The 19,402-nt window shown below is 42.4% G+C and overlaps 1 protein-coding gene across 1 annotated transcript in view; it reads left to right on the forward strand.

Annotated features, from left to right (window-relative positions):
* Positions 1-19,402, forward strand: part of nhsl1b (NHS-like 1b) — a 96,962-nt gene that overhangs the window by 57,830 nt on the left and 19,730 nt on the right. Inside the window, exon 2 of the mRNA XM_080513540.1 lies at positions 18,420-18,572. Coding sequence (XP_080369666.1) covers positions 18,420-18,572 — 153 coding nt within the window. The remainder of the gene's footprint in view (positions 1-18,419; positions 18,573-19,402) is intronic.

Consider the following 19,402-nt stretch of genomic DNA (forward strand, 5'->3'; position numbering starts at 1 on the left):
GCCCATCCTCATGTACGCTTTGGCTAACGTGCCGTGACAGCTCAAGATGTCGCTGCCATTGGTACAGTAGTGTCTGGAGGTTGAGTCAAGCTCCTAATCACTCTGCGTATGAGGCTCGTCTGCTCAGTGGTGCATGAATGCAAACTCAAATTGGCTGCAACAGCTTTTGTGTCCATTTGTCTTTGTAGACATCCTGTTTGTTTTTACTGCTTAATTCCCTTTGTTCAAGATTTTCCTCTACTACACTATATTCCATTTTTTACACCAATTTTTGAATTTGTATTCTAGTAGGTGCTATGAGTTTCACTATATTCTATCTTGTCTTTTCAGGAAACCTTTTTTCTTTTATAATATCCCATTGATTTAAAGGTGGAGCAGGTGTTTGATCGGCTCTCCCATAATCCCATGGTGGGAAGGCAGGTTCAGTTATTGACCATTTAACCAACGGCTCCCGAGGGAAGAGCACCTGAGGGAGGCGAGGCTTGTCAAGTAACTCGATGAGACCAAATTAAATGGATTGGCTGCATTTAAGGGGGAAGCCACACTGAAATTGGGTTAGGGTAATATAATTCTAGTAGTGGGATTTGGAAGGGTTTTTTTTTTCTCAACCATGATGTTTGGTCAATGACTCTCCTTCAATCTTGAGCTCAGGCAAGCGGAACTGCTTTTGATATCTTTTTAGGGTGATAAAATCCATGCAATCTGTGATGGCACAAAACTTCAAATCAAAGAAGTATGTTATGTATTAAACAAAATGCATTTGCTCGTTTGTCCTCCTGCAAAGGTACAAGAAGTTTAAAGTATTAACAGCCCTATTTCTCATCTCTTCATTCATTCCCCTCTTTGACACCAAACCGTTCAGACTTTCTGACATTGAATGAAAAAAAAACATTTTACTCATGAAGCTTCATTCTTTTCTGACTCAGGGATTTTCGGGCCCACAAGACAAATTGACACACAGTTGAGTGAATGACGATAAGTCTCTTAGACAGAATGTGGATGAAAACCCCCTCAGTTGCTGGTTTGAGGTGGCAGAACAATGGAGTCGAGAGCATGACACATGGCTTAATGAGATGAAGAAAGGAAAGGGATTTTTGTCTGTCTCTCACACACACAGTTTTGGGAATTAGGGGTCAGGGGTTGGTTGAGGTCATTCAACTGTAAAATGGGTTAAGGTTCTGTTTTTCTTCAAAGCAACCTTGTCTCTTTCAATCTTTCTCAGTCTTGCTCCTCTCACTTGTTTAAGTCTGCAGCCCTGTTTGTGCCTGCTTCTTATTTTCTTTTGCCCACTTTCAAATATAAATGCTTCTGCAGTTGCATCGTTTCCTCTTCCCAGCTCGGGGAATGTGGCAGATAAAGGAGGTGAAGGGTAATCAGTGGCTAATGGCAGGCGCTGTATAAAAAGGACAGAGGCCTCTCAGTTTGTTAGAGTGCTAATAGGTAATGGCTGGCCAGTGAGTGGTTAATCATGTGCTTCTCTACCTTGTGTGACCAGTGCTTAATTGAGTCATGACCAATCGAGTTTAGGTCCGTGTCTCCTTTTTGCTGTTTTCATCACGTGCTGCTTATTTGCTAATGGACGTGTACTTACAGCCATCTATCCACCTTCTAAACGCCCTTTATCAAGACTGAAGACCGATGGAGCCTTCAGTTGTGTCTTGTGCCTGTGTGTGCCAGATAATATGTTTGGATTAATAGTCAGTCCGGGCTCAGCTGGCTTTTCATTTGGGAAACTGCGTCAAATGGAGGAGGTAAGAGAAGACGACGTGGTGAAGACCTGTGGGCGGGTGGGGGTGTATGTAGAAGGAGGGAGCAGGTGTAAGAGAGCCTCACAGCCCCATGTGTGTTCAGTGCAGTTTTACTTAATAGCTTGTTTATCACATCAGGACAAAACAGGGAGATAATCACTGCTGCAGTCATTCATCCTGTCATTGATTTGATGTGTGTGTGGGGGTGGGGGTTTAAGTATGGCGGTCATGTTTCCAATTTAATTATTTTGGAGGTATTTGTTTGTGGCCAGGACTCTTTTTGCTTCCCTGCCCCTGCTTGACGGAGAGAGCCTCCTGGAGGTCGGGTTGATATAAAGAATGTGGAGGATCTCCTGCACACTTTACAGGTTTCCAATAACAGCCAAAAAAGCATGTTTAGATATTTGTCTTATCTTTTAACGATACAACTAACTCATTAGGCTAGCTTTTGATTATCTCCCATGTTCACTTTGTTTTTGACCATGTGCTTTTTTTTTCTCTATATAATTTGTTGCCAACAGTTGGCTTTTCCTTCATCCAATGAAAAATTAGTTTAGTTTAAAAATAATTTCTGCTTTAATGTTCTGATTATGTTATGAAGATCTTGGAAACAGAGGTAATTACTTCCAAGTCCTAATCTCCCCTACATTTCCTTCAGCAACAGCTTTTACTATCCTTTACTCTCCGGCAGTTCTTCTCCGTCTCGTTGTCGGAAAGATCTAATTGTGCCGTATTGCAGGATAAGTGTGTTTAAGCAGTCCGTGGCTGCATCGACCTTAGTCACAGCTCATTTCTTTAATGAGCGCTGCCGTGAGAGGGAGCTTTTTTTTCTACCTCATGCTGTTTTCAGTCTGGTTTTCTGAGGCTTCTGGCCGTATTTACCCTCCCGACCAGTCTGCTCCCTGCATGCATGCACAGTTTCAGTCCTCGCTCATTCTGCATGGTTTATAGTAGCAGCACAGTGAGTTGATGACGCTCAAAAAAATGTCATTTATGTGGTTTCTTTATATCTGATTTTAACTTATTTGGGGAATTCAGCATTGGCTTCTTGTGAGCATCCATTCAAATTTGTTTTTTATACTTTGAAATAAAACAGCAAAGTGACCACATATGTTCAGATCTGAGTGGCGATGATTGTGGTTGCTCTGGTAATCAAAGCCCGCTTTATATTTTATTACGTGGCCTCTAATCCATGGACCCCTCCTCAGTCTCCGTCTCCAGTCCTCATTTATGTCCCAGGCGGCTGCAGGCTCCTTTAAGCCTCGGAGAGCAAAGCTGAGCCTCTGAAAAGCTTGTGTCCCCCCGTAGAGGCTGATTATAAAAGGAGAGAAAGTGATTTTAAGAGACTCTTTAAATCTGTCTCGTTAATGAGTTGCCATCCTCACCATAGCAACATCTTGTTAAGGGTCCTGCACGCCACATACATGGATTGATTAGAGTTACAGACACAAAAAAAGACCTTAAATACAAATAAGACAAAAAATTTTCTTCACATGCTACAAACGACAGAAGAACAGTTGTTGATTGCGCTGCGAAAGTGTTTGTTTACAGAATAACCTGGACTTTTATCCATCCATTATTAATCCAACTCAGAAGGAACTGAAGCTGATTAGGCTCAGGCAGGACACGCCCTGATCAGTTTACCAGTCCATCACATGAGAGAGACAGATACAATCACATGAACTCACATTCGAGCAATTTTAAAGTTTAAAACTCACATCAATATACACTTTTGGACTGAGGGAGGAAACTGGTGTTTCAGCTGTTTCTGTTTGGTCAGAGTGTCAATTCCTACTCTTCTGTATTCCCTAAACTCTTTAAAGTTTCACCTAATTAAAAGGAAGAGCCTCACTGAATGTTTCAGTTGTTGCTTTAACTCGCCACAAGGTGGCACAATAACACAGACAACTGGAAGACCAAATAGCAACGTTCACATTAGTCAGCACCAAAGTCGCTCATCTGTGTTTTATCTTATATAAAAGTTACTTTAAATAAAAACACCAGCTTAGTGTGTAACGTAAGTTAATCAGTGATTTTCAAATACAATTAATAGTTAATACAATTAATAGTTTCTCAAATACTGGGTGCCCATTGGTCTACTCCTAAATGAGGTGTCATAGGGAATTTGATTTGGAATGATGGTGTCTTAAATCTTGATGGTATTTGATCAGGGAGCTTGCTACATTTCCCTCTAGGCCCATTTAGAGGGCACACTCATGGAGGTTTCTCTCTATTAAATCCCCCCGTCTCTCCATCCATTACTGCTTGGATGGGACAGAAGGGAGCTTTCGCCAAAAGGAAGGAGGGGGAAGCATAAAGGGGAGCGGCAGGGAAGGAGGGGTTTGGGGGGATTTGGGGTTGTGCCTTTTTCCCAGACAGGGTCTCAACACAGGATTAGTGTTGAATGAAGCATGTGTGCTCCGATACGCACCCCGGTGTGACGCTTTACCTTATCTGATTGATAAGTCAGATGACGTATGAACATGTGTCACAGTGATACTGATCCATGTCATCCTGTGAGCACTAAGTCTATCCTGAGACATGTTTAACCCCACCCTCGGATCACAACTCTTCTCATTGTAATACTATGGTGGGGTGACATTAATGCTCTCGTACATAGTATTTTATCTGGATAAATTGTCAGTCATAAGAGTTTTTGTTATCACTGGTTGAGATCCAATGAAGAGCTACCGAACAAGGTTGTGACTTCAACTCTGACAGATGGCGATTGTAAGGATTTAAGCCTTGTAAAAATTGTGAATATAGTTGGTCAGGACTATTTTTACTTTGATTTGCTCCAAAGATGTTGCTACTGCATTGCAATAGACCCCTTCACGTAGACACGTCACGATAGGAGCAGCAGTTATAAAGACAAAGTGACTGACTGAAATCTCTTTCGCTGCTTCAATTCCTTGGTTATTGTGGAGGTATTGGACAACATCCACTGATTAAAATGACTCGTGTTGTTGAGCCAGATTCATTTTTAAACCTTATGGAACAAATACAATCATGTATCATATATTACTATTTTGGATATTTAGATTCAAAACATGCAACTTTGCCCTGGGACTAAATTTAGCACCAACAAAGTTGTAGCTGAAAATGAATATTTTTCTCCATTTAGTAGTATTTATGCCGCTTCAACAGTCTCAACACCTCATCAACACAGTAATGGAATGGAAGGTGACTCAATGGAGGCAAAGGACACTATGGACGGGCTGTGAGTGAACAACCAACCCTACAATTAGAAAACACTCTGCCACCCCAAACTGGGAAATGTTGGGGGCACTGGGAAATGTTGTAGCAATCAATTATTTAAATCTGGGCGTTTTTCACGAGTGTAATTACTTGTAGATTGCACTGCTACAAACGTTTTTTTTTTTTTTTTTTAAATGGTGTGAGAATTTGGGATTTCGTCATACAATTCCAAAAGTTGCTCTTCATACTTTTAGAGACGTCATATTTGTGTTAAGTCATTATCTCACTTAAAAAACAAGAGACGAGGGACAAATTGATTCCATGTTGCAGTCCTGATGAGCGGAGGCAGGTTCAGTCATGCACTGCAAACGTATTGGTTAATAATCACAATCGATCCGTCCACCAGAACTAGAATCTGACTTCAGATCTAACCTCATAACTCACTGTGTCACTGCCCGGAGGTCGGTTGTCTTGCTCACTTCCTAAACTTCTGGTCGTTGCTCAATCGGTTGTGTCACTGATTACTGATTGAGTGCTGTAGTTTCACAACCCCCCCCCCCCCCCTTACACTCCCCAAGTGACCTACTGATATTGCTGATGAGAAGTGAGGTATATTATGGGAAATGGGTCAAACAGCACAGTGTCCATTTTACGCCAGTGTTGGAAAAACTGCAAACAACTTTAGCCCACTTGCCATTTCTGTCCGGGTCTATGTGTGCCGTTCACACACACGCACACACACACACTTGCTGTGATGCTTTTTAGCCCCAGGTGGCTTGTTGCTTTGTGCCCTTGAGCGACCAGAGGCACTTAACCTAAATTAGCTCAGTCTGTCTCTGCGGCTCTATGCTGAAGTCAGACAGGACCGTCTCGTCAGCAGCATGAGCAGAACATGGGGGTCATGGAAACGGCCAAAGTGACATGCCACTCAGTAAAAATGGGGGGGAAATGTATCCCTTTATTGTCATTGCATGTTTCCATATAACACAATTACCATACTGATGTAAGGAATGAATAGACTGATAATTTACTGTGAAACAGACATATCCACTACATGCTCTGACATATTTGAAACCCTGACATCTATATAACACAAATTCAACATACAGATGATCACATCTGCTTATCACTACTCGGCAAATCAATTTTCATTGATGACCTTATGCCACACATATTGAAACTTGTGACTCATATTGTTAATGTTTGCCTATTGATTGCTAGTGATCTTACGACTGACCATAATTCATACTTCATTGGAATCACTCCAATGTCGAAAGTCCACTATTACACAAAAACCCACTCGTATGTGGAAGACCACAGCAGGCTTTGCATTTGAGTATTAAATGTAGTGTATCCAATGTCAGATTTATGGCGTTTTACGGGTGGGGCTTATTATGAAATTGGATTAATGATTGTGAATGAGGGAGGAAGGGGAAACAATCACGACACACTTCCTCTTCAGAGAGGGGGAACCGACAGCTCTGGTGTTGAAATGTAGGTCATGAAACCAGTGTGCCAGCCAACATAATGTTTTGTGTTCAGGCATTACGATGTGGATGTGCTGTGTGTTCGCATCCTTTCATGCAGCTCGGCTTTAGGCACATGGACATTGATTGTCTTATAACCGATCTGTGCAAGAATGTGTCAAGATAGAGCAAAAAAGACAAAGGTGTGGGTTAATGGGGATGCAATGTAGCAATTTTGACCTCCTTTATTATTCACTGGAATGTGTTTGTGGTCTTTAGCGCAGTAGATTGGAAAAACTGCCGCAGGCATGCGTTCACACAATAACACTTATAGTTACAAGATTTCAAATCACAACGTCGCTTTTGGTCGCGATAATGCAGACTAAAATCTTATCCACATGCCTCAGATACACAATATCTGCTCCCACACATGCACACATGCACTTAGGCATTGTGGTAATTGATGCTGCAGGTTCTTCGAGGGTCCACTGGAGAGTGAGAAGTGCCATGAGTCAATATGAGTGGAGACAGTATGGCTGGATGGTAATGGACCTTAATGTAATGTGTCTGCTGCCAGGGGTCTGTCTTTATGAAACGCTATTTGTGGTTTCACAGATATTTCCTCTGGGATTTTTGAAAATATTTCATTAATTTGTCAGTCGTTTGTTGGAACTGCACTGCATAATAAATATTAAGGAATAGGAGAAAGTGAGGGAGGGATTTGCGGGGTGAATAATTGAAAACAAACTGCTGAGCTAATGTTTTAGGAATTTATCGGTTAACGCTGGATGACCTACCTGCTTGGAGTCCTGCCATGAAAGTGTTCACACAGAAACATGATGTTCCATGTAAATACAGTGAAGTCAGACTGTTTAGAAGACAACAGGAGGTGCAATCAGCCATGCAGGCAGCTCAGTGATGCCCTTATTACAGCACAGTAGTGGTTTGACATTAATAAACGGCTTGACTTATTATACTCAAGACAAACGAGTAACAATGCAGGCTTTACTGACTCATGTAAAAAACCTGGAATACAAGCCCGTTAGGAATACAGATGTTATTCTTGCCGTTATTAAATTTCAAGCAGTTGGAAGCAATATACAGGAAAATGTTTGCTTGTTTGCATACCCAGTATGTTTTTACAAACATGTAAGGCAATTTTATTTCCTAAAGATGGAGTGAAACATCTTCAATCTAGTTGAAATTGGATAAAACTTTCCCATAGGTATTTATGCCATTAGAATAAACATGCTTACATTAGTGAAGCTCGCTTTGATCATATGACAAGTATTCATGGGCTCGTAATACTGTTATTTAACATTCCCCAGCTCATCCAAACACGAGGGAAACAGTCACCCCAAAGTTTTTAAGGCCTGCTTCAGTTTCAGCTCATTGTTCTGCCAGGGTTGGGAGGTGACAGGCCGGCCGGGTCAAATTGCATTTGATTTAAGACTGTTGCCGGGGATGAAACGGACCATTGGCCACAAATCGACTTTGGCCACGACATAAAACATCTCAAGTCAACAACAAAGCTGCCACCTCCTCCAACCGCCCCAAATGCGTACAAATCAGGCCGCTCGTAAAATAACAGCATTTAAGTCCCTGCTCAACAGGCGTGTACATTTTAAGAGTGACCCGCCCCCTTTGTGCTGAAACTGACACGACTGTAAAACTCTTCCTGCTCAATGGATGTATGGAAAGACTTGTATAGTGATTACACTTCACTGTTGTGAGGGTTTTTTTGTTTTTTTTTAATCTCTATGGTAATACTTTTACTTGTTTCTGTAGAGACTTGACTCTACTGTGTCTTTGTCTAACTGTATCCACACACACACACACACACACACACACACACACACACACACACACACACACACACACACACACACACACACACACACACACACACACACACACACACACACACACACACACACACACACACACACACACACACACACACACACACACACACACACACACACACACACACAGTTGGCTCTTTCCTTCCCCTTTTATCCCGGCTTGAATTTCACAGCCGGTCGATAAGGAGCAGCCAGGTTAAACATTTCGCGGAGAGAAAATCAGGCATGGCCGGTGAGCCTGCTGAGCCTTGGTGTCTGTTTGTCTCACTGTATGTATGTATTTTTCTATTAGATGAAGGCCTACAACCTGGATGTTTTTCCTTCAAAGTCCCTTGAGCTTTTCTCTTCTTTCTTTAGCTGTCTTTCTCCCCTCTCTCCCTCGACTCCCTTAAATGCGGTCTATTCTATCCTGCATGGCATCGCTACTCAGCAATATGGCTCCGGTTCTACCACATCAAAGATTCCCTCAACCTTTCTGCGGATGCAACTTTGCTTCCTGCCTCATTTCCCTTCTCCATGTCTCACTTTGAAAGTCTTTTCACCTTTTGATACCATCTCCATTTTCCCCACATTGGCATTGTTCCACCCTTTTTCAAAGACATCTCTCTCATCCATGCATTTTCACACACATCGGTCCATGTATGAGCAGCTTTGTCGTGTTTGAATAGAAAACACAAACATACATGTGTCACCACATCAAGGCTCCTCTGTGCACATCCATGCACATCTGAAATGGAAAACACATAAATACAAAAGAGCAGGGTGTGATTAAATTTAAAAATGATGTGCTCTGGGCTTAGTTTGCAGGGTGTCACCCAGACTCTGAAGGTTTTTCTCATGGATCACAAAGGAGAATCAGCCTATAGAGAGAGAGGCCCCACTGCTTTTCAACCAAAAGAATAATCTGGTACACACACACAGACTCGCTAATATTAAAGATGCATGCTCAGTTTATGTTGTATAATCTGCTTTATCCATGAAGGGGACTTTAGCTGAACAGGAACCATGCTTAATTATTTAAGAAGCCAATCTCTCTGAAAGTCACCAAAATCGCAAACCTTTTCACTAAAATGTTTTGAACCTCTCCTGTAGCTTGAAATACATTTACTCAAACAATTCACACCCAGCCTCTTTAACCTAACTTGTTTTTCCTTTCTCCACAAAACATTAATGCAAATCCACTGCTGATTGGCTTTCTGAAAACCACTACAAACAAAAGCTTAGTGGCCATTGACTTTGTCTGGATGAATAGTGAGAGGTTTGCCGTCTGCACAGAGCGGACAGCTGGTTAAACTGGAATGGAAAACCGACGTGAGAGTTTCACAGCGATCTCAGGTTGTTGTGTCTATCTTGACTGTAGTTTGCCGATCTCGGCGATTGTAAAATGTGTGTGCGTGCCTGTGTGTGTCTGTGCGATGGCATCCCAGCTGCTTCAATGGAGCAGGTCAGACGGAAAGACTGCTGGAGAGGTGGGGGGCAGTGGGGGGGTTTAAAGGAGGACTGGAGTTACCCAGTAACCTCTGTCTGCTTGAACAGAGGCAGGCGGGGGAGACGGAGGCAGCGAGTGTTTACTCAGTTTCCAAAAGGTCGTTCAGTGAGTGCAGGAGTTTATTCAACTGTGTGTGTGTGTGTGTGTGTGTGTGTGTGTGTGTGTGTGTGTGTGTGTGTGTGTGTGTGTGTGTGTGTGTGTGTGTGTGTGTGTGTGTGTGTGTGTGTGTGTGTGTGTGTGTGTGTGTGTGTGTGTGTGTGTGTGTGTGTGTGTGTGTGTGTGTGTGTGTGTGAGATGCGCGGGACCTGAACCCCATGCTAAAATAATTAGTGACAGAAATGGCAGCATGTTTACTCAGCCTAACCTCTCCGTCACCTTGGCCGCACTGGGACTTGGACTGAGAGTTGATGTTTGTTCAGGAGAGAGTTTGAAGTTTAACTCGGCCTAATTGTCGTTTTATGGGTCTTGTGGAGAGGCTTCTCCGCTCCGCCGCTCGGCAACACAGCTCACAGCAATGATCAACAGATAACCGCCGCTTGAGTGTGAAATACCCAACTAATGAATGTTAGTTTTCACAGAAATCGCTTGATAACATGGATCATAAGGGATTTACTTTTTATCCCCTCTACATACCATCTTCACAGCCCGACCCCTCCCCCTCGTGCCACGCGTAGATTATTCATGTCTTGCTGTACATCACAGGAAGGGGGAAAAAAACCATCCGATTCCCATTGACCCCTCATGCTACGCTTTCATTCACAGACATGTAGGCATGAAAGAAGGGGGAAGGGGATGAGAACACCAGGGTGTCGCTCTGAATGCTATGAATTATAGATATTCATTCACAGAAAAAAAGGGAAGTGGGAGGAACTATAGAATGTTCTGCACGACTTTGTTTATACGAGATTTACTCTATATTCATAAGGTACAAACCTTTTTCTCAAGTGGTACATGACAGACAACAGTAAAACAGGGAGTACATTGACCTAGTCGATGTAGACAGTTCTTGGTTGATTTCCTGTTGAAGCAGTCATATCTATTGTAATGACATCATTTCCCATAGAAGGAATCCATTTGAGGATTCGGTGCTGTTGATTGTGAACTTAATGAACAACTTCAATTTCCATTCCATATTTCCTAAATATTATGTATCATATATATCCACCAAACATTAACATTTCAGAACGTTATCGATTATTTATCAGATACTTTGCGTGCTACACTCAAGATTGCAAGATTTTTGCGCTTTCATACGAGTGTGCTGTGTTTTCATGCTCACCATTACTTCACACGTTCTCTGTGAAGAAGGTGTACGAGGTCGGAGCCTGAACAAGAGGGTGCAAGAAGAAGGGGTCGGGGAGTCAGAGGAGTGTAAAATCAATACAGTCTTGGTTACATTAGCAGTCATGAAAGTGCTTACGTCTAAAGGAAAGAGGAGAAATGAAGGGGGGGTCACTTTAGCCGATCAGGTTGAGTTGAAGGGTTTTACAGAGTCGGCTTAGCCCTCCTTCATAAGCCCAATTAGAGAAATAAAAGCTGAGGCCTGTCACAGGGTGTGTGTGTGTGTGTGTGTGAATCCTTCAAAATTACTGTTTTAAATACACGAAAAGGTGATTTTGTGAATCTGAAGGGAATCTGAGTTCAGCAGTCTTTTACTTAAAAGAAAAACCCAAACCACTACACAAGTCAGGTGACTGTGAGGAAAAGAGAGGGAGAGGTTGCAGCTGCCTCAGTTAGGTTGATGGAGAGATCCAACTGTGGTGTGAAAACAAGGCAGACAAAGGAAATGACCAGAATGAACAGGAGCACCTCATTAATCTCTCTGCTCAGGAGTCGTAATTATGGCCTGATTCATCCCCCTCACTTCCTCACTGTCCCTCTTCCTCCACCTTATGACTTAACGCTAGCAATCATGTGCTTGCATTCTGTGCTTGAACTGAACCTGGTGACTAAAACTGCTTCGCATTTTGCAAAGAAACACTTGTGAGGATATTAAAGGCGTTTCCAAAAAGGGAAGTAACCAACAGAAAGGTTCTCTGCTCTGATTTGTATGATCGGGGCGAATGCAAATATTCAAAGCATGATTTTCTGTGTTTTAATTGCAGAGAAGTTACTCTTCAACTGTGTTTAAAATGACTTTCTTCTTCTCATAACCAACACTGATACTTGCGGTCTGCAAAGAATGGAGATATTGGCCACATGTTGCCTGGGTGTCGCTGGAGGCTCGTGTCTGGTTTGGATAAGCAAAACAAGTCATTCAGTTTGACTTTGTAAATCGGAGTGCTTGAAACGTCGTACTTTGCAATTTTCCAGCTTTAAATAAACTAATCACATCATAGATATGTGCATTTGTAGTCATAAGATCCTAATTACATTTATATTGCAAGTGGAAATATAGAGTTGGCTGATTGAGGTGAACAATATTGATCAATACAACTACAAAGTGATTTATATGGTATTACTCCCTGAGACATCATCTCTGGTGTTTACTAGTCTAAATAGCCTATTTTCTTCTCTTCAGGCTTCATTCACAGAGTCCCTGCGTGCGTCCTTAACATCCGGCTGGAAGCATGAACAGATGAAAGATTGATATTGTTTGGGCTGGGGTGCAGCGGGGGCTTCCTTTCTTCAGTGAGGAAGAGCAGAAGGACATATGGCTGAATGGATATCCCTAATCCGAGAAGTGGCCTAGATTTGAAGCGCTTCTCCGGCGGATATGTTGACCTGCCTCTGCATGTGCACGTGTGTGTATGTGTGTGTATGTGTGTGTGTTGACACTGCTCTAAGAACAATAGGCCTTTTAATGAGAGATTCTGCTTGCGCTTGTGTCTGCATTAATTATCCTAATACTGTACGTGTGCCAAGCTGGATGTGATGTAAGCCAATGAGAAGCTGCTGTCAAAACACGCAGGACTTGAGCTTATCCATCCATCCATCCATCCACCCAGCCACATCTTTTGGCAGTTTGGAGTCACTAATTATAACCAAATGCATGATTAGACTGTGTGAGGAAACCACAGAACCCTCAGAAAACCCAGGCATGCAAAGGAAGAATCGTGTCACTGTTAGGCGAGAGTAACTAAGTGTTGCATTACCTTTTATTATTGTGAATTATAAAAACTGTATTCTAAATGTCGTATCACATTTGATATACCATAACTGCATTTCTGTTTTTTTTTTACTTCAGCAACTCCTTTTGAGAGTCATAGTCGTATTTGCTTTTGGTTTAATATTTGTGTGTAAGCTCATATTGAGAACAGGTCCAACACATGTTGAACCTTCATCAAACATCCATCCACAACTCCAATAACCAAGGTCTCTTTCAACTAATGAATACTGTAATAGACACCTCACAGCATACAACTGACTGCAGAAGTGGTAAATTATGTTAAGATAAACAAAAATGATTAAAGCTCAATTCAACCTTGTGTCTGCACATTGGCACTGCACTTCAATGATGGACTAAAAGGTTAAAAAAAAGGGAGCTTGGTAGTGAGCAGAGGGGGGGAAAAAATACATTTGAATCCACAAATTCAAGGATCATTTGCACTCTATTCAAGCTCATGTTTCAGCCTCCCTCACGGCCCCCTCCCTCCGCTCATCAACCACTTTGGCTGAAATGAAATACAATCGCTGAAGGAGGGGCTGTCCTGCCCTCCATGGGTGTGTGTTTGAATGGGTGGGTGCTGGAGTGTGTGTGTGTGTGTGATAGATTGTGTGCAGGTTGGACAATGGGGGGATTGTATGTGGTCTATATTTATGCGGCACAGATTCAGCCGCCATGTGCGCACACAGCAGGCTGGAGATGATCAGACCAAAGGTTGATTGACAGAGACGATAAGCGGAAATGACAGATATCGGTGATAATTTCCTTCAACTTGGATGCTCTATGTTTTAAAATTTGGAATTAAATGTAATTTACCATAATTTAGAATCACCTGAAAATGTTCATGCATCTGTGTGCTGCAGTGTATGTAAAGATATTCTCTGTTTGCATTGCACTTTGCATGCAGGTGGAAGCTGAATCCCCTGGAGAATACCTAGTGAAAAGCTCAATGTGGTTTTTTTTTCGGCTCCCAAGGATGTACAAGGTTCCTCTGAAGAGGTGGCTCATAGTTTAATTAGATGCATAAATATTCCTCAGATGAGTCTGTCATAGCACTGAAAGAATCAGTGCATTTAAAAAAAAAAGAGAGAAGTAAAAGGATGATAAAGTCTGCAAAAAAAGGGGGGGGAGGGTGCAGCTAAATGAGTTTTGACTGTAAAGGCAAAAATGGCAGTACTGTCCTGGTTGGCTGGAAAATAAAAGTTTCACTTCAAGCTGTAATCTCAGCAGCGTGGAGAGAGAGTGTAGTGGAGTAACGGCGGCACGAGAAAATGACTGATGATGAGAAATAAAGGGAAAGGAGCCAGAACTCCTTGGTAACCAAAGCGCAGAGGAACAGAGGGGCCGGTCCTACACCCCTCCTGCTGTGTGTGTGTGTGTCTGTCTCGTAGGACCGGACTGCCTGAGGGAGGAGGAGTAGTGGTGATGATGATGGGGGGGGGGGGGGGGGGGGGGGGAGTGGTGGACCGTGTGTGTGTGTGTGTGTTTTGAAAGACTGATAGGGGTAGAGACTTATTGTGAGCATAGTAGACGCTCACATACACTTGCAGCCAAGCTGCCGTATAGTGAGAATGTGAGTGGAGGAGAGCCGATGCCAGCGCGCCTTTATCCTGATCCTCTCCCTCTGTCATTCCCTGGATTTCTCTCTTTTTGTGGCACTTTTTCCTAAAAAGAAGAGACGAACACACTCAGTCGGAATAATGGTTTTTATCGGGACCTCGTTAAAATCTGTCATCAAGTACTTCAAAAGGAAGGGTAAGATTTTATGTCTTTATTTCATTCTGATTGATGCATCTCTAAAGTGGATAAGACCTATATTTTCAATTAAAATTGATAGAAAGCGGATAGTTGGTTTCAGGTCCGTACACTGTTGCCATTGTGTGTGAATTTCCTGGAGCTTTCAATTAATTCAATCTTAATTTAATTCAAATTTAAGGACTATGCTTATCATTTTCTGTATCAGCAGCATACCAGCTTTAATGATTTTTTTTTTTATACATGATTTCATTAAAATTGTTCCCTGTGGTGGTACAGCTACACTGCTGAGCACAGACACGACCCACTGTTGCACCCTGTTACCAGGTAACCACTGGACCCAGAGTCCAAGCATTGCCACTAAATGACCCATCAGCTTTGATTAAAGTGATAGTTGGAGGAATCTAAAATCAGCCACATTAATATTGCCTATTCTTGTACCAATTTAGAAGTTTACTTGTGTTTAAAGAAAAAAAAAAATCGGAATGGTTTTAGCGATGGGGTTTCCAGGTCTGTGTGTCATATGCAGAGTAGATTATGCTTAAGGGGATTAGTTATGTTGCAAGGCTATTATTTGATCAGTGGCTGTGTATTGAGGATATGACGGCGGAGCGAAGTCCAGTTGAAGGAGGGCAAGCTCCAATCTGAAAGGTATTTATAGCCCACGTGTTAACTGGAGCCAAGGCTGAGGTGATATGGCGAATCATTACCTCAGCGTTTTGAGACTTCTCGCATCTTATCATGCCATCTTGCACATGCCTGCACTTTGCTTCTCAGCGAAGCACCATGACCTTCCTCTGCAGCCCCCAAGGGCCTTGTGTGGTCAGTGCAACCAGGAGATTTCATGTTTTTAACAAAATCAGTCAAAACAAAAAAGTCTGTCATATTGGTAGGTTGACAATAAAAGGTTGTTAATTCTAATGGGTCAAAGGTTAAACGAAGGTTATGAATAATCAGAGATGATGTTTTTCTTTTTTTTTCTTTCTTTTTTTTTTGAAATGTATCATGACTGGGAGTCGATACTCTGTATTGGCTGGTGCACAATTTGGGACCCAGTTCGATATAATTTGATTACCGTTATTGATCCTAACAGGTAATCCCTTCAGCTCATGCTGTGCTGTTGTGCATGCTTGTGCGTTTTCCCGGCCGTCCATACAGTGCGCAGCTTTTACATTGTGAAGTTTTGTGGCTTGTTTTTGCACTTTGTCTTGAGCCTGTGCTGCTCTGTCTGTTTGTTAAAGAGCGCAGGGAGAGTTGGGATGTCAATGGGCGGAGGGATTAGACTTCTAAAAGACTTTCGCGCCAGAGTCGTGTATGTGTGTGTGCGTGCGTTTGCGTGTGCGTGCGTGTGAGAGATGAGGAGCTAGGGGGTATTGTGGCACTGAAAGGGCTGATGTGGAGACTGATGCAGGGGGGACAATACATGCTTTGTGTCCTTAGTCCCCATGTCCCTGGCCTGCCCGCTCACTGAGGTCTATTCAAACCCCACGGTTTGTGAAAGGAGGGTGGGGGTGGGGATACCTGTGCCGAGTGTGTGGGAGAAATGGTGAGAATGGAAAATCTTTTGGACTCTTATTCACACGCTGCTGCAGCTTCAGGTCCATGTTCAAAATTGAGCTTGAAAGTGCAACTTTCACATTTCCAATGGCACTGATTGGCGTATGTATAGATTTGGTTTTGTATGTCACATGCGGCTCTTTAGTTCAGACTTGTGCTCAGGACAGTTTTGCCTCGTGATACATTTGATTGACAATTTTGATCCAAGCAGGCACGCTGCAAACAGCATGACTGAGCCACGGGTAGATAATCAGTGAACGCACGCACCGACTGACGGAAGCCGTCTAAAAAAACAATTGTGGGGAAACTCATCCACGGATAACATTTCAGAATTTTCTTTGAGAAAATAAATCCTGTACGATGTGCTTTTGCATGTTATTTCAAATTGATATTTTACATATTTTCATATATCTAGTATATGTTCATATATAGTATAATATCATTTACAATGTTCTTAATGGTAAAACAACAAATTAAACAAGTTCATGTAATACATTTTTAGGAATTACTTTTGACGAAAAGCTCAGTTGGAAGCCACTTAATCTTTAAGTCAAAATTAGCAAAAAATATTGGCATCATGTGTAAAATCAGATCAGTATTGCATCAAAATTCACAAATCCGTCAGTTCAATAATGCTGAAAAAATTTGTTTTGATAATGAAATACATATCTTTTATGTTTCTGTGACAAATAAACGTGATAATTTTTCCAAGTGTGTCACATATACTTTGAATCCAATCCTTCAAATCAGTATTGCTGACAAAAAATTAGTCGTGGATGAGATATCCGGAACCACATGGATGAATTGTCCGGACACCCTAAAAATCATGGCATGGTATGATACTGGATAAGCTCCTATCGTCTCTTTATTGCTCCAGCTCATGAAACTAGTTTTGGATCTGGGCCCAGTGCTCCAGCTCAGAGTATTCAAGGTGGCAAAACGGGCATGAACTAAAATAGGTGATTAAGTATCAGGGGGCATGGGCAAACACTCTCTCTTAAGCTTCACTGACATTTTCAAGGGGCCATTGGTCACAAACTATAGGACATCAGCGTTGAAACTACTAAGTCCTCATTCAAATGCATTTGTTCGTCTTGTTAGGTTTCGGGGATACTGGACCATTCATTATGTCACAAACCACTAAACTAAACTGCGTCAAACTTTCTTGATCAACCAGTTTGTTTAGGAGAACTCATCCGCCTCCCTGACATAGTCCACCTCTCCAGGCGTCCCACTGTGGCTCATTTGCACCTGTGAAAACCCCTCAAAACCCTCCACTGTCTTTTGAGGTCCGTCCCCTTCCTCCTGGTTCTTCCAGTCCCCTGCCCCGCTCCCAGTCACCAGATGGACATGCTGAGAGAGTCAGGCAGGGGGGCAAACAGTTGATTTGTCTCCCATTTGGCTGCATAAATGGAGATAATTCTACATCCACGATCACCAACGTTGGCTTGGGTACGCTCGCTTGGTAAGATGGCTTATGACAGTGATTGATTGAATGATGGATCCCCATTGAATTGTGCCATTTCTGGCCATTGATTTTGTTTTGCACGCTGCATCCATGTGTTTACATGTGATGGCAGCATGGGCTGCAGTGGTACAGCAGTGTCATGTGTACATCTGACTGAGAGAAGAGACTGTGGTTATTAAAAGTGGCATGTAAGGTAATTCCTTGTGTGGAGTGGAAGCAATATCATTCTAACCAGTTGTGCTGACTTGATGTTATCAGTGTTATTGAGGTACTTTGCTTCTAGAGAGACATTTTTGTGAAATCAAGTTGTCTGTTTTTGAGAGTTGTTGATGCCAACTGGTCAGCGTTTCCCTCCAACTTGTTCCAGATAGATTGACACCCCCCCCCCCAGACTTGTGTGGCCTGCTGATGTCTCAGATAAGTGTCATGTTGATGGTGTCGAGACCAACACCTTCATACAAAACACCCCATTCTCCTCCCCCTTCCTTTTCTTTTACAAATATACACAAATGCCTTGCGGAGACAGTACTCAAGAGGACATGTTGTTTTCTAAATGGTCGGGTTTAGAAACTGAAGTGATGCGAGACATTGAGGGAGCTGCCTTTTGTATACGTGACATGCGATCAATAACAAACAACGCTGCTCTCAGGTAAACTGCATGATGCATCCCGTTGAGCTGTTTTCCCTGCGGTATGATTTGATATAATTTATGTGCCGGAAGACCAGGAAAAACAAACTGAACTTGTTTAACTTGTGTGTTTCTTTAGCTGTGTCTAACCTGGATGAAGAGAGCAAGTGGACGGTCCACTACACGGCGCCGTGGCACCAGCAGGAGAACGTCTTCTTACCGGGCAGCAGGCCGCCTTGTGTAGAGGACCTCCACCGCCAAGCCAAAGTCAACCTCAAGACCGCCCTGCGAGGTAAAGGAGCTCTTCAAAAGGATAATCATGCTCGCTGACAGAGCTGGAGTGAAGACCACCACTCTGACTTTCATGTTCACATAAAAAAAGTTGATGAATACCTTTGTAAAACAAAATTTGCCAATGTTTTTTTAAGATTGAATGGTATTTTAGTTGTGAATGCCAAAACTGCATAAGAAAACACACTAGAACTGCAGCAGTTTGAATTAAGCTGGCGCCATAATGATCAACTAATATTTGTCCATTAAAAAGCACATTGATATTTCCTGGAATCTCGCCATGCCATCCTAGTGTATTTAATGGGGATATAGCAGTATATTGGTATTGGTGATACATATGGGATTAAATATAATGTTAATAATGTGTCAAAATAAAATTACATTTGATGGTATAAATATGATCAGCATGTCTGCAGCAAACAGCACGACAGCTAGAAATGGTCACGATGAAAGCTGAGCTTTCCAGGTTCTGAAAGGTGGGCAAAGAGTTGGGCGAAGTGTCTACCACAAACAAGTTCACCCACTTCGGATTTAGTCCCACAATAAGACACCCACATCCAACGAATTGCATGAATGGGGAAAGTCAGTGTTGCATTAAACACAGTGTCAATTAGGTTGAAGGAAAGCTCCATTGGTCAGGCTGATTGATTTGCACCGTTGCACACAGGTGAATAAGTCCCTCCGTTGATAACGGGCCTTGATAGCTGGAGAGAAACAACAGTGCTTGTGAAGATAAAGTAGAGCTAAGTGAGGAAAAAGCAGCGGTTATTAGTCGTCATAAGTCCCACCATCGAACTCTACTCACCATCTGAGTATTGATACTGTAATTAT

Source organism: Blennius ocellaris, assembly GCF_963422515.1.
Source record: "Blennius ocellaris genome assembly, chromosome: 18".
Classification (NCBI taxonomy): Eukaryota; Metazoa; Chordata; class Actinopteri; order Blenniiformes; family Blenniidae; genus Blennius; species Blennius ocellaris.